This window comes from Sycon ciliatum, chromosome 5 (assembly GCF_964019385.1).
Source record: "Sycon ciliatum chromosome 5, ocSycCili1.1, whole genome shotgun sequence".
NCBI lineage: Eukaryota > Metazoa > Porifera > Calcarea > Leucosolenida > Sycettidae > Sycon > Sycon ciliatum.
Window position 1 is genome coordinate 22,425,908 of NC_088647.1, and position 13,565 is coordinate 22,439,472.

The 13,565-nt window shown below is 47.7% G+C and overlaps 1 protein-coding gene across 1 annotated transcript; it reads right to left on the minus strand.

The window, feature by feature from the left end:
• Nucleotides 1-358: 358 nt before the first annotated feature.
• LOC135818065 (guanine nucleotide-binding protein G(o) subunit alpha-like) lies at nt 359-12,270 on the minus strand. The gene is made up of 8 exons (XM_065331385.1): nt 11,612-12,270; nt 8,499-8,541; nt 6,464-6,605; nt 4,713-4,873; nt 3,673-3,801; nt 2,272-2,401; nt 1,736-1,889; nt 359-1,251 (listed from the first exon to the last, which is right to left on the minus strand). The coding sequence occupies exons 1-8, from the start codon at nt 11,724-11,726 to the stop codon at nt 1,061-1,063; spliced, it is 1,065 nt and encodes a 354-aa protein (XP_065187457.1). The 5' UTR covers nt 11,727-12,270; the 3' UTR covers nt 359-1,060.
• Nucleotides 12,271-13,565: the final 1,295 nt, after the last annotated feature.

Here is a 13,565-nt window from a genome sequence, read left to right on the forward strand (position 1 = left end):
CTACATGTACCCTGGAACATTTGCAATGTGCAGCTGCTCTGGATTCCAACCGTCGTCCTAGTAAGAACTGCACTGCAGTTCATGACGAATTTGTGTGCAGAACACAGCTAGTCCTGTCTAAACATGTGCGTTTCGAGTGTTGTGCCGTTTGATGCACATTCTGATGCTCATGATCTGGGGTTATAATACTGGTGGACAACTAACTTGTCCTAATTAGTAATTAGTACACCCTTAAGCCTACTTTCATAATATACTCGAATGAAGTGCCAAGGAATATCGGGTATTTCTTGGCGCTCCATCTCAGTTTTAAAACGATGCACACACACGCACACTAATATCTCATTCCACCCAAAAGGTGTAGACGCCAGCTTCAAGATGGTTCACTGCTATGACAACGTCACAGAGGTGTAAAAATGAAAATCAATGCAAAAACACCCTGCACAACGCAAAACTTCTCATCGAGCTTCAACTGACGAAAGGCAGATTACGTCACGGAACTCAAGGATTGCCAGCAAGATGATACATGACATGTCCTCTATAACAGAAAATATACAAGAGCACTATAACATTGCCAGCAGAGCCAGCACCCAAAGAAGAACGGCCGCAGCACCGGGATTGGCCAGATATTCGGGACTCACGGGGAGTACAACACTTTCAAGTGTAAAATCAGCTGGTGGGCGAGAGGCAATGCACTGGCGGCAACTGACCGGTACATGGCCGGCTGTACAGTGGCATTACGCAAAAGGATATACAGGAATCGGTATATCACACTGGATCATAGAAGCACACACACACGGTACGTGGCCAGCGCCAACATGTGCGCACGCCGTACAGTGCCAGAGCGACCCCTCGTACAGCACGAATGCACGCAGCAGATAGAAAGACCTCAAAAGCACTCAAGAGGACCAGCTCAAGCTATCAAATGGCTAGTAACAGAGTGACGGAAGCACACTATGTTACTAGCTTGGTTGCACACCACTAGTTGCAAATACGGGGGAGGGGGAGGGGAGGGTGAATGGACGAGTACAATGGCTTGCAGCTGATGGAGACTCGGAGGTCATCAGGCGAATGATGTAGCTCGCAGATTGTTCATAATTAGTATATCCATGACACTGTCGAAGATGTAGCGCATGTGGTCAGTGTCCGTGGCACACGTCAAGTGCGTGTAGACCTTCTTATGGAAGCGGCTGTCGTTCATCAGCTCAAACTGGTTCTGGACATAGGTGGCCGCCTCGTAGAACGTGTTCGATCCTGCCGGGTACGCATCAAAACAGGATACGAGAAGCGCTACGTCAGTGATCTCAACAGTGTGCAGCATGTCCAGGCTTTGCAGACTGCCCACATTCTCTGCTCATAGTGACACATTTCCTCGGCATAGCCTCTGTAAAATGCTCAAAAGAACTTCACTTACTGTGAAACGAGAAGTGTAAAAATAACAGAGAGATAGAGAGAGAGATAGAGATAGATAGATAGATAGATAGATAGATAGAGAGAGAGAGAGAGAGAGAGAGAGAGAGAGAGAGAGAGAGAGAGAGAGAGAGAGAGAGAGAGAGAGAGAGAGAGAGAAGAGAGGGAGGGAGGGAGGGAGGAAGGGAGAGAGATGGAGATGAGAGACAGAATAGGAAGGCTGAGAGACCTAACAGCTTTACGGTAGCCGTGGCTCGCACCCCGTAGCATACACACATCCGTTATTTTGGTAGCGAGATGGCAAGTAAATTTTATAACCTCCCTTTACCTGTGTATTCTTGGAAGCAGATGGACAGTGGCGATACGCGCAGCTTGTCCTCAAACAGATCCTTCTTGTTCAGGAAAAGCACGATTGAAGTCTTCTCGAACCAGCGGTTGTTGAGAATGGAGCGGAACAGCACTAAGCTTTCGGTCATCCGGTTCTGAAAGCGGAGGCATGGCGGACAAAAAGCAACAGCACAAGTCAACCAAAGTATCTTCCACCAGTCAGTAGGTCAGGGGGACATACGGTCATACGCTAATCCAGTCAGTTGGTCAGGGGGACATACGGTCATAAGCTATTCCAGTCAGTTGGTCAGGGGGACATACGGTCATAAGCTATTCCAGTGAGTTGGTCAGGGGGGCATACGGTCATAAGCTATTCCAGTGAGTTGGTCAGGGGGACATACGGTCATAAGCTAATCCAGTGAGTTGGTCAGGGGGACATACAGCCGTCACTGAAGTTCAACAATCTAAATTCCCTCACGACAGTTGAATACAGCACACACCAGGGAAGGCACCACCTACTCCATCCTAGGAACTCACAACGCTAGAATCTTCACGAAGCACCAGGTCGTACGCACTCAGCGCCACGCAGAAGAAAATCGCGGTGACATCCTCAAAGCAGTGGATCCACTTCTTACGCTCCGACCGCTGCCCGCCAACATCCAGCAAGCTGGTTTCGAAACAAAGGAATGCAGAAAAATAAAGTGCTCTTTGAGGTGCACAACACAGAGCCAAGGCATTCTCGGTGGCCTTTAGCTTTTTTAAACCATTGTTACAGTCATAACGTGGCCTGTTCACTTGCCCACTACAGGAATAGGGCGAATTTGTGCCGGTCAACTGTCAACCGCTTCTATTCCCTTAGCTATGCAGAAGACATTACTTCAGTAACGTCTGGCGCTAGCCAGGGTCCACACAGCTTTAATTTGGTATTTGTTTGTTTGTGTCACGCCTGGCGCTATCCCGTATCTGTCCCGTACCGTACCGTACCATCAAACACAGCTGGCCACATACAGCTGGCCGCAATATTCAAATAGGGCTTTCAAACGCAAGATCATAACGTGAAGTAACTTGGAAGAATGAGTATGAATGCGAAGTGTATGGGGGAATGCATGTAGGGCGATGGTGCGGGTTCGAATCCCAGGTTATGCCTGAAAAAAATAGGAGAATTGAAAATTTTAATAACATCCCTATGCTTTTTGCCTAGGTCATCAAGGTGGTAGACGGTATCGTATTACCCTCTCCCGTACCTGTCCCGTACCTGTCCCGTACCTGTCCCGTACCGTACCGTGCCATCAAAGACGGCTGGCCACAAAGCATATTCAAATTGGGCCTTCAAATGCAAGATCATAACGTGAAGCAACTTGGAAGAATTAGTATGTATGCGAAGTGTATCGGGGGATGCATGCAGGGCGATAGTGCGGGTTCGAATCCCAGGTTATGTCTTAAAAAAATGGAGAAATTTATAAGACTTTATAACATCCCTATCAGGCTATGCCATTTTTGTCTAGGTCATCAAGGCAAAAAAGCATAGTGTAAAAACAGATAAAATTGCTGCTCTCCGACTTTCATGACCCGACTAACACAGCGCTGTTGTTTTCCATTGGTTTCAGGAGAGTTGCAATGACTGACAACTAATCCGCTTCACTGGAAGATGAAGAAATATGTCCGATGACTTTGTCACGGTCCAGAGTGTTGATAAAATGAACTGCCGTTGAACATGACCATGTACTTGATGCGATAAATGTGCAAAAGTTACCAGCATGCGATTTCGAGCGTCTTGACATACAGATCAGTACACAGGCCTGCATTTGGAAGTTTTTTTTGTACCCCTTGTGCCTGGCCACGATTTTCCAGTTGACTGTGGGTAGCAGCACGGCTGGAAAAGCCGCTCCCAGGCAGGACTTGGCATTGAAGTAGCTCCTTTCACTGCTGGCAACTTACACGCAGTTGAGTCCCTTCATGGAGAAGTGTGTCTCCGTTACACCAGTGCTCTTTACGCGTGTACGCAGGATATCCTGATCGGTGGGCGTGTAGTTGCGACGGCCGATGCGGTCCAAGTTGTTCAAGAAGCTGCAGAGACAAGGTGACAAGCGCCACAAAAACAAAACAGGCTGATTGAACACTGGGCTCCGGGGTTCTAGCCAGGGAAAATTGTAGGGGAGGGGGGGGGGGGGGGGATTCACAGCTCACACAGTTTTTCATGTTCTACTGTTGTCAGTGTTGCATTGTCACAAACAAAATGCAAGGTACGGGCACACAGAGCACCCGGAATGATGTATTTGTGGCCACATCTTTGCTGTGAAAACTGAAAAAAAGCACAAAAATCTAAAAATACGTAGGGTGGTGCACTACCAGAGTGGGGGGGGGGGGGGGGGCTGTGCCCCCCCCCCCACCCCACTCCACCCCCTATCTCCCTTTCCCCAGAACCATGGACTCCGTGAGATACTAGGTGTCTACGATGTGAATGAACTTGAAAGCAGTGATTTCCATGCAATTCCTGTTTTATGAGAAAAGTACAGAGCAGAGCACACCATGCAACCTGTTGCAAGTCAGCCGGCTCCTTTTAGGAGTCGCAACAGACCAGAAGTGGCCGTCAAGTTTCATGGACGTTTTCGAAAACCACATTTTCCACCTCTCGACAAAAGACACTGGCAATGTGATGTACTACACTGTATGCGATTGAGTCACTGTGTGTCCGTTGGTTTGCCGTGCTGGGTGAAATTCTAGCCTGCTCGTTTTTCGGCGCACGACAGTAATGTAACCATCTTTAGCTCTGCAAAGGGCTGACTGTTCTCCAAGTTCTCAATGACAACGTTGTTGTCACCAATCTAAATTCCCCTTACTTATTGAATACATTGAAGGTAAAAAGCATTCATGCATTTTGCGTAGCAGTTTGGCTTGTCTTTCATTTACGAAAGTTCTTGATACGAGGGAAGAATTGTGAAAGATGTCAAAGAATGCTCTTCACGAGCTGCACATACTATTTCGCCGAGTCATTCAGCTGGTACTCCCGCGACCGCTGAAAGCATTCCTGGACACCGCTGTCGTGCCAGAGGCGCTTCATGGATGCCAGCAGCTGGATGCTGAATGCTTGGTCATCCGCTTGGTCCGCGATAACTTCAAAAACTGCCAGAGCATCATTCTTAAATGCACGCGTTCCAAGCGCAGGTACAAAGCACATGCACATAAACACACGCATGCGTACACATACACACACGCATACATACACACACGCATACATACACACACGCATATAAACACACATACATACAAAAGCACACACATACCCGGTAATCACCCCCCCCCCCCCTCCCCTCCTCCCCCACGCACACACACACATGTAAAACACACACACATACACACGAACACATTACAGGGCCTCTCTCATTATAACGAGTCCGGTTAGTACATAAACCCCATTAGTAAATATAAATCTGAAAACCCCTGGTGAAAGGTGGTCTATAAAACTGTTTACAGGTCCAGTTACAACATAATTCGTTTGTACATACAATTCGTTATAACGACCCTTTGCCAAGGTTCCTGGAGTGCCAAACCCTCAGTTTAAGATAATATTGACCATGCCGGATCAAGGCCAAAACACGTAGGATAACGCAGAAAGACGCAACGTAATAGTATCTGTTTTCGTAGATATGGACAACCTTTTGCATCCAAGGAAGAGCTATGTTGGAGATTTTCAATTATCTTAGAACGAGTCCTGTTACAAGATAAGTCTCGTTACAAGCCAACTTTTTCGATGGCCCAGAGATTATCTACTAACGAGGGATGACCTGTACTGGGTTATAGCCAATGGATTGAGGGGGACACAGCCCCCTCCCCCCCCCCCCCCCTACTCTGATTGAGCGCCCTCCTGTGAAGATACGGCGCTCCCTACTCATTTGTCGATTTTTGTGTTTATTCAGGCAATTCAACGGAAACGCAGTCGACAGTCACTAGCAGCGGGTTCATAATGGCACACTTGTCTGTTGTGAAGTCAGGGTTTTGCCCCCTTACGATGCATTTTGCGTGGCAAGACGGCTTTGGAAAATGGAAAAAGGGTTGCAGGACAAGTGTTTCCCCTGCCCGACCCCCTACTATTTTGACCTGGCTAGAACCCTGCATTATAACAACAGAAGATGCTCGCGTGGGGTCTCCCGGCGGGAAGAGAGATCCAAAAGTATGCTTGAAAGGATGACTCAATGGGCTGTTCAACCGCCCAATGGCAGACACGTCCTCCCCCATTAAGTCCCCAGGCTCTGTGTGGACTTGTACTGAAGTACATTCAAGCACATGCAAGCATACACGCATACAAGCATACACGTACATACACGCATTTGATTTATATTCTTTGGAATTCTCATGTTCCGCTTCTTTTTAATATTTCCTTGTGTCATAGTATCTTATTCGTTCTTAGGTTTTTCCTCTTGTGAGAAGGCAGAATTGCCTGTACTCTAAACGAATTCAAACAAAAGAAAGAAAGAAAGAAACAAACAAACATAGACACCTGCACACATACATAGATACAACGATACACACACACACACACACACACACACACACACACTACTACTACTATGTACAACTGCCACAAAATGGCCACGTCGCTCCCAGAAGCGGGAGACAACAGCGAGACACACACACACACACACACACACACACACACACACACACACACACACACACATACACACACAAACACACATAAACACACATAAACAAACACACATACACATACCACTCGGTCAGCATGTCCGTAGTCCACTTCCAGGTAGTCCATCGCTCTTAGTATGGATCCCAGCGACTGCAGTGTATTACTGTAGACTACAGGCTTGTAGAGGTCACGTTCCTCATCGTTAAAGCCATTGTGATGGATTATTCTGTAAAGATAATGACGCAGCGCGAGGATTAGCAGCAGTCAAGTGCAGTATACATGTACCCCACATACGTTTATCAAACTTGAAATACACCAACAGTGAATCCCAGCCATTCCCAGGACAGCGGGACTGTGACAGCAGAGGTAGTAACAACACAGCATGCTGCAAGCGCATACACAGGTCAGCCACTCTGGCCAGTGCAGATCATGTATCGGAAAGTACTAACAATGCTGTAAGCACTTGTTCCAAGTTACCCAGACTGGGGCAATACAATGTGAATTAGAAATACATACACATGGACTGACAGACAGACAGACACGGTCCTTCTGAAGAAGACAATCATCAAAATACTAATATAATTATCAGCATCAATCAGTCAAGTGACAGTTTTGCTTCTGTTGTGTGGTCCGCCTAACCGCCAGTGTATTTCATGAATCCCATGGCTGGACCTGTGTATGGCTATGGATATCAAGCCTTTACCGAACTACACAGACAAAGAGCGAGAAAGAGAGAGAGAGAGAGAGAGAGAGAGAGAGAGAGAGAGAGAGAGAGAGAGAGAGAGAGAGAGAGAGAGACTGTGTGTATGCGTATGGGAGGGGGGGCACTCTTATATGCTTGGACTGACAAACAATAGCAGGATCCGGAACCCAGCCTTACTGACAGTGATCACACTCTATACATTCCAAAGAACAACAGTGGCATGACCGACTTAAAGGGGAAGTGCATCGATTTTTCGAGTAGGGTGCAGAAGAAAGGCAATTTGATATCGGTTCGAATGGCATATCTCTCGCTTCCGTACGATAAACCAAACTTGCCAAATAGCCAATTGTATACTCACGTTGCCATAGCGACCAGCGGAGTGATGACGTACGAAAGGCTTAGCTCCACCACAGAGAAGGTCGATCACTGCAGGAATTGGTCATTTTCAATCGTCTTATTGTATTCACGATGCGAAAGAAGTGCTGTGTTCAATGCTGTTTGTGGGTGAGCTGTTAATCGGCCTTCTCCTGCATTTCCCTAGGCTGACTGTGCCTAGGAAATGGTTTCCTCTAGGAGAAGATGCTTGGTACTCGCCATCTCTCCTGATACATTTTCAGCAAACTTTCAAACCTACCACATTATTTCATTCGTCAATCTCCACCACCCGTCGTCTCACCTGGCTTCAAAAGATGTTACGAGAGATAGGAGAGTCGCCAGAGAGCATCACATCCATCTTCAGGAAGTGGAAAGTGCAAACGGCATGGTCCTTGGTTGGGGGAAATGCTGAACGTCTGATTTGTTCCAACCAAGATTTCAGCATTTTGTTCGTCACTATTTTCGCTTGTCTGCTGATGTCTCCGCACTCCAGCTTTCTCCTGTCGGTGTCACGTCCCAGTACACAACCGAGAGGACTACTAACAGACTGTTCACTGCACTAACAGCATTGAACACAACCCTTCTTTCACTTCGTGAATACAATAAACCAATTGAAAATGACCAAATTCTGCAGTGATCGACCTACTCTGTGATGGAGCTAAGCCTTTCATACGTCATCACTCCGCTGGTTGCTATGGCAACGTGAATATACAATTGGCGATTTGGCAAGTTTGGTTTATCGTACGGAAGCGAGATATATGCCATTCGAACCGATATCAAATTGTCTTTCTTCTGAACCCTACTCGAAAAATCGATGCACTTCCCCTTTATACAACTGAGGGCATGTTAGTGTCATAACAGTCTTGCAACAGTACAGCGTTCTCTACTGTTCGGACACTGCACGCAACATTCAGGCGTTGTCATTATCATGCACATTTGGCCGATGACTCATAGACTACGGAAGGGTGTGCGTTACGCCAGGACAACGGATACTGTAGAAATAGTGGTGCACAGACATCATGATCAGAGCAGATTGCTTACTTGATCTGCTTCAGTATCGTGCTCTTCCCAGACTCACCGGCACCTGAGAGCAGGACATAGCACAAGCGCATGCACCAGGCCGCACACAGGTATTCCACACACAGGCATTCCACACACAGGTATTCCACACACAGGCATTCCTGACACGATTGCATGGTGTGTTTATGATGGGCTGCACTGTCACAGGCAGATGGGTTAGCCCGGACGAGGGAGAGGAATCGTATGATTTCCAGACAGAAGAAGAAGACCATCCAGGCATTCCACACACAGGCATTCCTGACACGATTACATGGTGTGTTCATGATAGGCTGCACTGTCACAAGCAGATGGGTTAGCCCGGATGAGGGAGAGGAATTGTACGATTTCCAGACAGAAGAAGAAGACCATCCACACATGACCTCATGGTATGCAATGAATGCGATTGGTGCATTTTCACACAAACGATAAGCTAAATATGGTTGAAGTAAATGAGGAAATCCGACCTACGAGTCAAAAGCAGCGATGTGCATTACCAATACACCATGCACATTCCAAAACAGGATCCGAGGAGCTGCTTTCGGCACATGGGTCCGGTTTCTTTGGCCAACAATGTAGCTGAAGTGAATAAGAACATATAGCAACTCTGGACCCTTTCCCGCGCTCAGTGGCTCAACAATTACTATTACAAAGACGTTACATGCTTCTTGAAACAAACATATTTCACATCCATGCATAGACAATGTCACTAAGCAGTGATGTAATACATTTTAACACGGCTGCTCAACGTGATGTTCTAGAACCGATAGCCAGGATGAATCCTCTTCGCTCCATTGTGACAGGTCGTGCGGCCCTCGAGCCACATCCGCGGAGCGCTGCAGTGAACACAGGCTATGAGGTCAAGCCATTCCTGATCCAGCATGTGCGGATTGCGTGCCATGGCTGTAGGGATATTGACCGCACCGCTCCTCGTTTGCGTTCGGAACGAATGTTTGACGAGAAAGCTACTGGATTCAGAAATACATGTATGTGCCATCAGCATGCCTTGTGGAGCTTCTTCTCTTTACCCCGCAGTGTATCGCAGTTGAAGTGGTGCATCACCTGAGCATGTCAAGCGTGCACCACATCCCGACCGCCATACCATCCGGAGCGCCTTATTTGCACCGCTGCCGCTGAAAAAGTTGCAACACTCGAGTTGTTACGTGCAAACATTCTGTACAGCCTGCCTCCGAGTGAGTACACGGGCACAGTTCCGGCTCTGATAGTACAGCCCGCCTCCGAGTGAGTACACGGGCACAGTTCCGGCTCTGATACATGCCCTCATGGCTGCACTCTTCATGCATGTATTAGCGGGTGTTGCCTGTGTACGCTTTCGCATGCGGACTGACTATCCGTGGTGTCGGAGTTGGAAAAAAGCACCCCAGGGGAGAAGAGACCTATCAATTTTGTTCAATATACAGTCTGGTACATTGTGTGGGAGCTCGCACTTTTCCTGCCGACTTGAATTCTCATTTGACTGACTCACGACTGCCGTCCAGAGCACACAAGAAGTCCACCGAACCTTCCACATGGCAAGCCTGCAAGAAAGCACCACTCCCTGCTCAACGCACAGTGTTTCGGGGAGTTCACCCCTCGCCAGTTGAGCTTGAGTAGGCTGAGGAAGATTGCGTCTGAAGAGCACCACTTACATAGACATAGTGCTCTCTTCCTCAGCCTACTCAAGCTCAACTGATGAGGGGTGAATTCCCCGAAACACTGTGTATTGAGCAGGGAGTGGAGCTTTCTTGCAGGTTTGCCGAGTGGAAGGTTCGATGGACTTCTCATGTGCTCTGGATGGCAGTCGTGAGTCAGTCAAGTGAGAATTCAAGTCGTCAGGAAAAGCGCAAGATCCCACGTAGGGAGCAACACACAATTCCCCAAGTATCGCCGAAATCGCACCAACCTCTTCTATACATGCACATAAGAATACAGTCAGACCTCGCTTATCTGGTCCTCGTTTGTCCGGATCCCTCGCCATCGTTGGTTACCGATTTACAACATATGCCATGCACACATACAGCACGTGTGTTCGATTATCCGGTTGCCTCGCCTATCCGGATTGTTTTCTGGAAAACGGACGTGTACGATTATGCGAGGTCCGACTGTAATTATTATTCAACACACGGTATGACGGGTAACGGGCTATCCTGACTTGGGTGGGAAATGGCTAGTTACAGCTCATTTTTACGTTGGCATCGACAAGGATTACAAGACCCTTAGTTAAGGAAGTACAGGTGGATGGAGGCAATGGCACATACCGTATGATGCTTTTAAAATTACAGAGGAGCAATTATCAAAATTTTATAATCTTCTTCCGCACTATACGATCTTTGGGCTGGCGATCAGAACAGAAAGAAAACCATGAAAACATGTCTGCGATTTAGCACTCACAACAGAATGCTTGGGATTTCCGTGTCAATGATCTGACTTTGGCCGCTTCACCTAGAACAGAGGTGAGGACAACAACGTTACGTTGCGAGAAAAGGCTTCAGCGCGCAACACTGCCAACATGAAACGATGTACGACGTGTTTAGTTGGGTTGCATGCACATGATTGTACATACTACATCATACGCCAGCGACTAAATCAGAGCAGCGGGATCGATCAAAGACAAAGTGGCGTGCGGCGGACTGTCACCGACAACGACTGCTGCAAGACTAGGGACAAAAGGGACACACAAAGTCAATGGCAAAAATCCTACTGATTTCTGTTGTCTGGATTTGACAAGACCGACTGAGATGAGTGAAATCAAGAACGCCAGCCGTCCACGTGAAGCATTCGGAAAAGAACAACAAGCTGCTCTCTAACGTTATAACGCGATCGCGAGCCCTGGGCCCTGGACTATGCCAAGCATAGATCGACACTTCCGAGAGTAAATCCACATAATCATCGTGTTGCTAACCGACTTGCAGTTTCCAGAAAGCAGCGTCAGGCTGGGCCCGGATGCGCGCTGCACTGCAGCGCACACTACAGCGAAGTATTCGCGATGGAAGTGGAAACACAAACATAACTGGCACTTTCAAAACCAGGGCAGCAGAAGAAACAACATCGCACAAACAACCACACAAAAGTTCTGTTCATATTATTACCCAACTCACCTAATAACAGTAGCTTTACACGTTCGCCTGCCGTTCCCTCCTCTTTCAATCCCATGTCGATCCGCCGACTCCGTTCAATGGCCACCTTATCATCCACACTAACAATACACCCCATCGTGCCTGTTGGCAACTGTGCAAACACTCAACGTCGGCCTGAGGTCCACTGGACTCAGGGATCGCTGTGGACAGATAATAGGCAATACCCAACAACGACTTTGATCTTCCCAGCCAGATGACAACGCCACACCGCTGGAGGATCGTCCGGCTGAAACTAAGGATGCTGCGCTGCCTCTCTCTCTCTGACGTTTCGGCGCATCGAGAGAGCAAGAGCCAGTAGAGGTGATCCGTGCGTTCCTGCGTTGAGTGTCGACGACAGCAGACTGTGTTACAGTAACCCACGCACTGGGCGCAACTACTAAGGAGATAGAGTTCCGTCGTTAGCGTTTATCGCTATCGATTCTACTCAGGCTGCCCGCAGTCAACGATCCAGTCGACCACGCAGACAAGCCAGCTATGTCAACCCACTGCCCCTGGTATTGCGAATGTTCAAGCAGAAGAAACTCACGTAGATTGAAAGTACGATCAGATTCACGAGCTTTGAGTTTGACCTCGTCAATGTTGCAACAGTCACACGAAAACGAAAGGAGGAAAATGTAGAATCTACAAGACACTAGTCACCGTACTGACTGTACTGCACTGATCCTATGAGTATGACCGACTGTCCATCACCAGTGCATCACAAAAATCAGGACATTCAGCAGTACAGTCGTTGAGTCGAGTGGCAGCGTCCGACCACACTGTACAGCACTACAGTCTACAGTCAGTAGCCTACACCATGGTAGACATACACCATGTACACCGGCTACATCTTTCGAGTACAGCATGCAGTAGATCTACGTTTCTGTCTGTATTACAGACTACAGACGTACAGTCAGTAGACCCAGGTGCTCGAAGTCCGTACACGTTTACAGTGTGTGTTTGCCGAGCTGAAACTCACACTAGCAATGATCACTTGCCAGAATCCTGCTCGTGGATGGAAGGTATCTTGTCCAAGTTTGTTTTGAGGCCAGGCTCGATTGAACCAGGCCATCTTTCGATCCGATCTGTTTCTCTGGAGTTCGCTCATTTTTCATATCAAAATTTGGTGTCGCAGAGGGTACTCTAAGTCCGTACTGATCAGAGGTGACTCGAAATACACGCATATTTCTGCTAATTGCTAACTTGCAATCCCTCGGTTACGACGAAAGCACCGAAGGGATATGTTTGGCATGTGCCTCCACCGGTATTTCTTGCAAAAGCGTAGTTTGTTGCCGAAATGCAAGCTGTTTTTAGTCGGCTCAGAGAAGAAGCAGCTGCGCTGTGAAAACCGCGGGAAAACAGTGGTGGAGATGCCAGGAGTGTCAACCTTTCTGCAAGGATTGGTGGTTCTCTGTAAATTCTTCTCCTCTGGCCATTGTCAGCTCTAAGCTGGCTCTTGATGATTGAGTGAAGGTCTGTTTGACGCTGTGTCCGTTCGAAATCGGTCTTGGCAAAGTTGATTTTTGCATGAAATGTAACCCAATTTGTATTTCGTATGGACACTCGAAAACCCACTCCCGTGGTATGGGACTTCTGCTGATCGTAGATCCCTGAAAATTGGTACGCGAGGAGAACATACCACACTGTCCCCTCCATAAAATATTTGAGTCGAATACAATAACAGAACATGAAATTATGGGCGTACGAACTTAGGATACCATGTACGGACTTCGAGCACCTGGGTCTACCTAGGATATCATGCACTACTCAACTAGCTGATCATGCTCTGTGAGAGTGTTATGAGCTGAGCTGAGCTCAGTCATGACGACATGAGCATGACTGCCATCATTGCCATGGCATGACTCATGAGTATCATTATCAACCAGGGGGGGGGGGGGGGGAGTCTTTAATTTAAAAAGCCCGGGCTTTTGACTCC